This window comes from Pundamilia nyererei, unplaced genomic scaffold (genome assembly GCF_000239375.1).
Source record: "Pundamilia nyererei isolate P.nyererei 1_Seehausen unplaced genomic scaffold, PunNye1.0 scaffold00107, whole genome shotgun sequence".
Taxonomy (NCBI): domain Eukaryota; kingdom Metazoa; phylum Chordata; class Actinopteri; order Cichliformes; family Cichlidae; genus Pundamilia; species Pundamilia nyererei.
The window spans coordinates 2,061,497-2,072,243 of NW_005187508.1; the positions used below are offsets into that span (position 1 = coordinate 2,061,497).

General features: G+C 44.1%; 1 protein-coding gene across 1 annotated transcript in view; it reads right to left on the bottom strand.

The window, feature by feature from the left end:
* pcdh7a (protocadherin 7a) overlaps window positions 1-10,747 on the bottom strand; it is a 38,515-nt gene that overhangs the window by 18,819 nt on the left and 8,949 nt on the right. Inside the window, exon 4 of the mRNA XM_005741207.1 lies at window positions 8,084-8,863. Within this exon, the coding sequence (XP_005741264.1) occupies window positions 8,084-8,863 (780 nt within the window). The remainder of the gene's footprint in view (window positions 1-8,083; window positions 8,864-10,747) is intronic.

A 10,747-nucleotide genomic window follows, 5' to 3' on the forward strand; every position in this document is an offset into this window, starting at 1 on the left:
TCAAAGTGAACCTCCTTCCCTCCTCTCTTCTTCTACTTCTAACCCTAGACCCATACACCTCATTTCTATCTTTTTCAGTCCATCTCCTCCTTCCCTGTACTCCCCCCATCAGCTTTCCACCCCTAGGCACTACCTAAGAATGCATTTTCATTTTGTAGCTTCACATCTCCCTCCACCACTCACTGAAGCATTGCCTGTTCTCCCACTCACCTTATTTCTCTTCATCCACCTACCCAAATCTCCTACAACCACCCCACACCGCCGCCACTATACCCCCCCCCCCCCAAGTTAGTGGTACTAACCAGGAATTTCTTTTCTACTCTTTCATTTATTCTCCTCCTCTTCTACAGTCTTCATCTCGATCTTCCGATTTATCTATCTTCCACCAACAATTCTAAACAGATGGCTACACGTAGCCTGGAGCAAAAACATTGGCTTTGGACTACAGCGCTACCAGGGCCAGTCTTTTGCACTCACGCAAGATCTAATAAGCTGATATCCGGCGAGAAATGTGCTCTGATTCGCCAGTGGCAAAAATGCATAAACCATATTGCACAGTGCAGCTATTCACACCTTAGGCTTGTTCCTTGGTAGCATGCTTAATTTTATCCAACCCCCCCAAAAATGAAAAGCAAAGATTAAAGCTGATTTTAACTACGGTCTAAAAACAGACGAAAAAGAGGGAGCAGGAAATGGAGAGGGTTGTTAAGAGTCATTTGTAAAATTTAAAGAAACTATTAAGTGTTATAAAAAAAGAAAGTTTGGAACCATTAAAAACACGTTTTAAAAAAGATGGATCCAGATGGAGAGTGATGAAAAGAGATGAAACCACTTAGGGAGAACAAAGAGATCAATCAAGAGAAAGACAGACGGAGGAAGATGTAATTGTGCGTGTGTGAGTGTGTGAGTGTGTACACACACACACACACTGTGTGAGTGTGTGTGTGTGGAGGGGGCGGGGGGTAAAGTCAGACATTGGGGATGGAAGATTGGAAAGAGACACTTTTTTTAATTGGACGACTTACACAGCGCTGAGTTCTAAAGCAAATATCTCAGGCGACTGCTCTGTACAATAAAATAATAAGTGTTTATAAGCACATTCCAGTGAGTAGATATTTGCCACCTTGGTTTTGTAAGTTTGTACATTGAAGCTTAGATCTGTTACCATCACTTTTGAGAGTATTTACTGTCTTTTTTTAAGACTCATAATTAGACATATATCTTTATATTCCAATACTTTAACTCTGAGCATTCACCTCCTTTGCTTTAAGCCTGATTGTGATTTAAGAATAAAAGCGCTTTTTCTTTATGTGTGTTTGCAGACCTGTCATTGGATAGGTGTTTGATGATTCGTAAGTTGTTTCCTCTGTAGATGTCATGAGTTCAAAACGCAGTTTCAGCATCTTTTAACGAAAGCATGCTGATATTGTGTCAGTCCATTCTACATAATAAAATCAGTCCGTCCACCGAGCTGTCACCTGGAACATCGACTGGCAACGCTAAACCAATTTTAATCAAGTTGACTCACCCTAGATTGATTCAGTTTGAGTTTATCCAATCTGACTTGATTCCACACAATCTGAATTATTCAATTTAGCTGCGCTGTGCGCAGTCCAGTTCAGTTCAATTCAAAATCCATTCAAGCCAATTTAATTCGGCTCAACTCAATACCACTTAATGCACTGAAGATTCTTTTGTGTAGGTGGATAAAACCAGTCATAGGGCTACTAAGCTGTCTCGAATCCCTGTCTAGTGTGAGAAAGAGTGCTTTTGTTTAGCAATATTGGGTAAAATTGCTCAACCCACAGACAGCCATTAAGGTAATGCTGGAAGGCAGATGAGCTGAATGCCGAGCTGTACAATGCGGAGCAGAGTCTTCAAGACGCAAATAAAAGGAAGCATCGCAGTGAGGGGCTTGCTATGTAGGTCTTTGTGTGTGCTCAAATGTGTGTCTGTGTCAGGGAGTTAAGAGAGAGTGTTTGTGAGCCTCCGCAGATGTGTGTGATTCTTGGAGGCAGAGTGTGCCCGGGCTTGTGAATGTGATTCCGATCCAGAGGGAATGGAAGAAGAAACTGATGTAAGAGATGGAAAACTTTCCTATCCACTTGTGTGTCATCATATTCTTATCAGACTTCATTTGCTTGCAGTGAAAAAGTGTGTATGCATAAGGATCTGGGAGGGTGTGTAATTATGTGCTATTATGTACACACAAAAGTGTTTCGGTGGGCACGTCTGTGTGTGTTAAAATCATAATTTTGACAGTGCCTGCCACATGTATCCCTGCTTCAGCTTGCCTGCGTGAGTGCATGTATCTGCTGGAAAGACATTCCCACATTCTTGCCATTTCCACAGAGAAGTTGAAACAAAAGCTGAAGGGAGGAGTTGTTAACACGGTAACATTATCAGCTGAACACCCTGTCTGTATTATCTTGTGTGGTAAACAGCTGAGACAGACAAGGGACTTCTAATCACATTCCAGCTCTGGTTGACCTTGATGTGTAAGGAAACAGACAATTTGTCTCCTTTTGCCTCCTGCAACCTCCCTCCCTCTGATTCTCTCCTTCCTTTGTCTTTCTCTGGCTGCACTTAGGCTGCCACACATGGAAGTGCACATGCTGTCTTTGTGGCTTTAATTCAATGAATCCTAAAAATAATCTCAACCTTTAGCATTGCCTGTTGCCCTTTACTTTTTACATTCACATTCTTATCTTGAGTCAAAGCGTTTTAAAGAGTATGGGCGACCAAAACATCACTTTAAAAACCTCATCTTCATCCCACTGAGGACATTTGGACTGCACCTTGTCTACGCTGGCTACATTGTGAAAGCAGCATGCCAGCCCAGCAGTAGCAGCTGCAGTTCTCAATCATTTTGTGTTCAGTTGGAGCGCCGCTGTGCAATCTGAAAAGTTTCGGCAGCAGTCACGGCCCAATACACTCTACATAGTCCCGGAGAAAATAGCAGAAAAACAGGTGTGAAATGGCAGCTTCGAAATGAGACCAAAACCGTTCTTGTGCAGATGCAGCCTGCAGTGCTTTCACATTTACCATTTTTCAGGAATTTGAAACCAAATCTGGTCCTCAAGCTAAGGCTTTTCCCCTGTATTACAGAGTTATGTCTGTGGAAGTGAGTGCAATGCAGCTGAAGATTTGTTTGGTCAGATTCAGTCTATGAGCTTAGTTTCTTTCAGTTAAATTTATATCAATGTAGCTGTTCTAACAACAGAGGAGTTCAAACAGATGGATAGATCAAAACCTGTGATTGTAGATATGTCTATACTATGTACAGTACTACACTGTAAACATGGAAATAAATAAATAAAAACATGAATAAAAAAGTAAAGGATTATTTTGTCCAGTGACCTTAAAAAACATGACAAAAACATTTATGAGTCATTTATAAATCTGATCGTTGCCTATATTTAAAATATAAATGTTGAATGAAATGATTTAACTAACAAACTATTATTCTTTCAATTTCAGCTGATGCTTCTAAATCTTAAATCGAAGGTGCGATGAAGATGCTTTTGTACTTCCATTCAACTGTGGCTCTTCATGCCAAGAGCCCACAAAGTACTGCTGAATGGCAGGTCGACAAAACTGTCAATAAAAGGGAAATTCGTGTTTCTCGATGTTTACAAATGTCAGTTTGTTTGTGAGTTTTAATAATGGACCTTCAGTGCACTTTCAGACGCAGACTATTTATGTTCGTACAATCTCGATCAAGCGGAAAATCAATATTTACAGGGTAAGCAAGTGTTCTAAATCTACAGCCAAGCACCTAAGAGGGGATAGTGCGATGGTCAACCCTTTCTTAGTCTCCTTCCATCATTTAAACCTCTCTCACTCTGTCTCATTTCATTCAGTCTGGCTCATGTTTCCTCTCTCAAGTCCACTGCCTCTAACCCCAGCACCTCCCCTCCCCTCGTGCTTTGCTGCCAGGTCAGCAGATCAGTTTCAGTCTGGCTCAATGGGTGATCCCCACTTTGGTTACCTTGTCCTTCTCACCTCCCACTTACCTCCACCTCCTCATCTCCCATCTACTCGCCCCTTGAGCATATGGCTGGCTGAGTGGCCTGAACTCGTCGTGACTTTAATAAATACCTCAGTGTGCTGGTATCATCATGACAAGGGTCACGGGATGGTTACAGTGTGCACATTCGTGTGTGTAACAAAGCAACAGGGAGGGGACAGTGTGTGGTTGTGTGTTTCTGTTTGTTTCTGGATGACAGTACCTTCACCTCTACGACCCAAATGCACGCTGCATGTTATCACAGGGGGCGTATGTGCGGATGCATTCATGTGGCATGCATGAATCTGAGTCTGTGACAGAAGCTCATCATATTTAATCCTGGAGGGATTTTGCTGAAATGAAAAGCTGCTTTTCAATTTTATAATCCAGTAGACCTAATCTCCCCACCCGCACCCGTCCATACAGTCCAATTAGATGGACAAGACTGGCCGGATGAGTCCTGTTCACCACAAACTCCCCTTCACCTGACCTTGCTGTGCCAATACAAGTGCCCCGTGTTGTGAGAGTCCAGCAGTGACCTTCACCAAGTGTTGCAGAAATGTGCAGTGCGCAAAAAACTGCACCGTCGACCCACCTGTTTCCACTGCAGTCTTGGCCTTGTTAACAGGACATTGATTGGACTTGGACTGAATGTGTGTGCATGGGTTTAAGATGATGTGTGACTGGTTCGATTCAGCCTTTGTGGCACCGAGCGCTCACCCGCCCCCGCACACCCGCTGGGCTCAGCAAGAGAGAAAGTGCACACTACAGTAAAAGAAGTCGCACTAGTGAAAATGCTGAGTCGATTTATTCTCGGAGGTCAGTGTGGCGCATGGAAGATGCAAGGGTACCAGCGACGGGGTGTTTAGATTTATAGCCTGGCATATGGCAAAGAAAGTTGGAGACTGATAGAAAGGAAGAGGGAGTGAGAGTTAAAAGGGGATAAAAGTGAACAAGTGAAAAGTTCAAAGCGCTCTTTCAGATTAAGTTACACTCTGCAAAAAGGATGAAAACCAAAGATAACTGGAACATAACGGTTAAGTTTGATAAGCTTCAATTGTGGGTGACTGAGGACAACAGACAGGAGGAACCTTGTTGTGATGAATTGTGCATTTTTTTTGTGTGTGTGGTGGAGTTAAAGGGTGGAACAAGGCCACTTTGCCCATATTGACTGCAGTGCCATGTGACTGCTGTGATCATTAATGTGTCCTGATGCCAACGGGTATCCTGATGACCCACATCTCAGCAGTCCACTCTCAGTCTCTGGCTGCCACCCAAACCAGGCCTCTCTCTTTCTCTCGCTCTCTTGTCTTCTATCTTTACTCCCCGCTTTCCATGCCTCTCTTTTCTTGGAGAAACATACTCCTATCGTCTTTCTTAGAATTTGTCCACTGCAGGTGTAAAAGTGAAGTTGCAAGGAGCAGAGGTGGCGAGGGTAAACAAATCTAAATACCTGGGCTCAACCAACCTCCACAGCACTGGACAGCATGTAAGAGAGGTGAAGGGGAGAGTGCAGGCAGGGTGGAGTGGGTGGAGATAAGTGTCAGGGATGATTTGTGACTGAAAGATAGTAGCAAGAGTGAAAAGGGAAGGTGTTAGTGAGAGCTGCTATGATATATGGTTTGGAGACTGATGAAACGACAGGAGGCCAAGCTGGAGGTGGCAGAGTTGAAGATGTTATGGTGTGACCAGGATGGACAAGGTTAGAAATGAGTATATCAGGGGGATAGCACGGGTTGATCAATTTACAGACAAAGTCTGAGGCTGAGATGCTCTCGACATGTGCAGAGGAGGGATAGTAGGTATGTTGGGGAAAGGATGTTGAAAATGGCGCTCCTGAGCAGAAGGAAAAGAGGAAAAAGACAGACAAGATTCATGGATATAGTGGACAAAGAAATTAAGGGGGTCGGCGTGACAGAGGAGGATGTCAGAGACAGGGTGAGATGGAGGCAGTTGATCAACTGTGGTGAGCAAGAAGAAGAAGTTTGGTATTGAACCTCTATAATTTTTCTATTACTGTTAGAGACACACACCCCCGACCCCCAACTCAAACACACACGGACACACACACTTCTTGTAGAATTTAGTTAAATAGCTAATCATTTAGACCACATTTCTGTTTTTTTCACCATTTTGTCCCTCACCATTTCCATTCGTATACAGATATCTTTCCCACTTTCTCTCTCCCTACTCCTCAGTGGACAATTTACATAAAAACAACCAACACTATTAACTGAGCTGTCTTGTGATCTTGTTTCCTCTTTGATGCAATCTTGCACTTTATTCATGAGCATCCAAGTTGGTCTGATGATGTGCTGACTTCAAATGAACAGCTTTTAATATTTTCACTGACCCAGTAAAATAGCTTTAAAATGCAGAAGTTCTGCCCCATCTCGTTTACTCCATCTTCTTCCCCCTCCTAACCTTCTGTAATTCTCACCCACTCCTGATCTAATTCTATTCCAATTTCTGTTGGCATCGCAAATCCTACATCTGGCACATGCACACCACCTATTACTCCCGGAGTCTATCTCTCACTTGCACTCATGTATAAAATGCATATGCCTTCATGGAATAAGCAGTACCGCAAGCAAAGTGACAGGCACCCACAAACAAAAACCTGCTCATGTCGCTAAACTGTTTGAGTTAACAAATTTTGACATGTAAGCGAAACCAAGTCACGCATGAGCTCCCAAAATCTTAGCCAGCACACACACACACTGTGTATGAAACCAATGGGTGTTGGAAATTTTGGGGGTCGGCTTGGGTGGGGAGGGGGCAAACCTCACTGCAGAATGGGAGTTAATTACCACATCCGATCAATAATTCATTACTCTGTCAGTTTGTGTGTCTGTGTGAGTCTCTCTCTGCTCTGGCATGTTTTGAGTGCACATAAGCATGAACACCAAACTCTCCCAGTAAGCATTTTCTTTCCCTGGGAATGGCAGATTAAGAGGATTGAATCCGTAATGGATTAACCTCTGCAGTTTGTGTGCGTATGCATATGTGTGAGTGTTCCTGTGTGTGTGTGTGTGCACGTGCACTGAGCGGGATCAGAGAGCCCATGTATGAACTGATTAGCCTAAGAAGCTGCTCTCCTTCCCTTTTAATGACCACATCAGCACTTTTCTCACCACGTGGAGGATAAATGTAGACTTGTCTGTCAAGGAAATGAGAAGCCCGCCTCTTTAAGAAGGGTTAGCTGTCATTCAAATATCACTCGTGGGCGCACTCCCTACAGAGTCCGGAGACCCTGCTGTGTCAGTGTGGCCGTGATGATAGATAGTGACTGTGTCTGTGTATTTGTAAATGTGTATACATGTGTAGGTGGAGGGGTGAGTGACCATCTCTATGGTGCATTTATTTATCAGCAGGAATTCAGCTTTTAACTGCAGCGCCTGGATTGAAAACCAAAGCCATTGCATCCATTAACTATATGACTGATATTGTTTATGGGATAAACATATATGCTAAATGGAAGAACGATAACAGCTTGACAAGGGAAACAGAAACACAAAATGACCAATTACCCTGCTGGAAGCAACTATTCACCCACACCCCTCTCTGTTTTCACTCCGACTGATCTCCTCAGGGGTTCATACACACGGTGTCACATACAAACACGTGTGCGCGCGCACATATACACACAATCATGCACATTCACGTACTCTTTGGCTACAGTGTGAGCTTGATGTATGTGCCCTGTAGTAGATCTTGCTAAACAGAGGGCCGATGTTTGACATGGAGCGCACGCGTCTGACAGCAGGCTACCGCCACACTGCTCATAGGCTTAGTATGCTGACACAGACACAAAAAAGTGCGTAAGCATACACACACACACACTGACAGCTATTTTGTGGAGATAAAATGGTGTTTAGACATCAGCGACAGGGTTTGCAGTACAGTATGTCAGCAGATGTGTGAATAAGAAGACATGAAGCCTGGGATGAAAAGGAGGAGATCAGGAGCCACACAGCGGACAAAGAAACAAAGAGACAGAAAGAGCTGAGTTTTTTAAGACAGAGTTGTAAAGAGGGACCAGTCAAAAGAATATTCAACATCCAGAGCGCCTACCTGTTTGCTGTACTTGTTTCCAGTCTGGCAGCCATACTCTGAGCACTGGTCAGATCCCAGCGACATGGCATCTGCATTGCCACTGCCTCCACTACTGCTGCTGCTGGAACCAGCACTTCCCACACACCCACCACTGCCTACAAAGGTGTTAGAGGGAGGCAGCTCCTGGACTGCCTGGTGCTTCTTTCCCTCTGCTGGAGGTGAGTGAGGCTGAAGATTCACTGCGGGGAGGGGCGAGCTGGATTTGTAGTGCCGGGCCAGATCTGGGCTTGACTGATGCCTCCTACCACCGCCCATCCGCGGGCTTCCAGGGTCACCATCCACAGCACAGTAACGAGCTGCCAGGCGCTCACTAGCACTGCTCAGATCCTCTTCATCATCATCATTGGCATGGCGACGCAGTCCGTTGACTGTGACTATACCACTGTAGAGGGCTCTGTCTGACTTTCCTCCTCCAGGTCCATTCCCACTGCTTCCACTGCGCTTGTCCCGACGAGGCTTGCGTCCACGATCTGATCCCCCACCACGGCCAACCTGTGGCTGCGCCCCCGTGGGACCAAAGAAATCTTCCTCTGGCTCCTTCTTGCCGGCCTCATAGCCATTCTTACCCTGAGCACCACACTGCCGAGCTGTGACTACCAGAAGAATAACCAAGATGACTGCTGCGGCTCCTGCCAGGACACCAATTGCTACACTGAGGCGCTGCTTGCCTAACGCACGCTCGCTGTCTGGGTCCCCTGCAATGTCTAGTGACAGCGGAGCCATCAGGCTTCGGGCCACCTGGGGAGAAAGGGAATAGGGGGAAAGATAAGATGCAAATGCAGAGTAAAGAAGGAAAAGGAATGCAGAGACAAACCATCAATAAAAAGTTTAGAGCAGCAACTGTAAAAAGATGACACAGTGGGGGTGAGCCACAGAGAAACATCAAACAGCATCGTCATCTTAATTACACTGTGTTTTAGTGTGAGAGCTTCCCATTATTCCCAGACACATAGGGTGTCACTAAATATATAATTGCTCTTGCTTCCCAGTTGCAGCATTTCAAATTGTGCCTCCAATTCTTCACTTGTGATCTCGCATCTTCTGCAGTAGTAGAGAAAAAATCTGGGATTATACTGTTTAAAGCTGATTAAAAGAATAAAATGAAACTTTAGACATTGAGCTCATGGGCAGTTAGGAATGGGAAAAGTAGGAGAAACAGTCAGTAAATGTGAAAATAAATTCAAGAGACATTATGAATACACCCTCTGAATGCAAACTCATCTACTGTCTCATCAATGAACAATGTCCCTATTGTAAATGAAAGCGTAGGCATGGATTTGTTAAGGATTTGGTATCACAATTTTTGCACTGCGAATTGGACAGTTAGACAAATAAGGAGGCCACTGTAAATATGTGAGCTCTGTGGAATTGTCTTTAGAGCCATTTTTCCCCACATTTTAAGGTCTCAAGTTTGTTCTGTTTAGCATAATGGTTTTGTTACAAGGTAAATCCACGCTAATCCATTTCAATATACAGCATATTGCACATATTTTGTCTCTGGGCTTAAGATAGATCTAACAATTATCTTCCTTTATGAACACATATACAGGATTGAAGCTCAGACATGCTCTGAGCTTGTACACTAATAAAAGGATCATTATAAGAAAGTGGGTTATGCTGAAACACAAACACAGCCATTAGTGGATATGGAGCCTTGCTCGACAGGAGACAATGAGGCTGTGGTGTTCTGGTCTGCACAGCCCTGCTGATAATATGGGGTAGACTCATGAATTTAAATACGACTAATCAATACAAACCAGCTTTGTAGGCAGAATCATTATTTAGATGCACTACAAGTTTAGACAGATATGAGCACAGTGATATCTATTCATGCACCTACACATGCCCGCAGAGAGTGTAAGCTGTTAGCGAGACAACTCATTCAGCAATCCCGACACCTTGTCACAGAGCTCATACGACAATTTCTTTGACCCATCTAGACAAAAACTACTGACTCATGTAATTCCTGCTGCCTGCTGCTTAAGAATGTTAGATAATAAAGTATGCAAGGATGAATGGGAGAAAAAGAAGTTAAATATGAGCCCTCGTGGCTTCAGATGGCTCAATAAAAAAAAAATGGTACAACCTGCAGTGTTAGTAATACTGCAGAAAATTCTGCTCATACAGCTGCACTGTGTAACTTGCTCATTATACTACAAAAGGCATATGAGGCTTACTTATACAGAAGCATTCTTTTTGTTATCCATGAGCTGAGAATAAGCCTGGCAGTGTTGTAGTTCGTTGTTTTATCCCCATCTATCAGGGTTAAGTTTCATTGTTTTTCACTGAGTTGTGTTGGTTCTATTCCATTATTCTGCTTCCACTGCAGAGGGCCTCTCTGCCAGGCTCCGCTCTCCCATCAGCCCCACTGTTCTTTTGCCTGCAGTATTCCTTTCCATTCTCATTCTACTGGGCGTCTCTGGCATAGCGCATCCCCTGCACTGTCTGCTGTATTGTGTGTGCAGAACAAAGAGAACATTGCGATGGTGTGTCATATGTACAGATACCACTATGTGAAGGTGCAGCCGCCGAGTCTCTGTGTGTTTGAGTGAGCACACAGGCACATGTGACGGCAAAAAACACGAAATGGTGCAAGGTGTATGCTTGTGAATCATCTCCTCT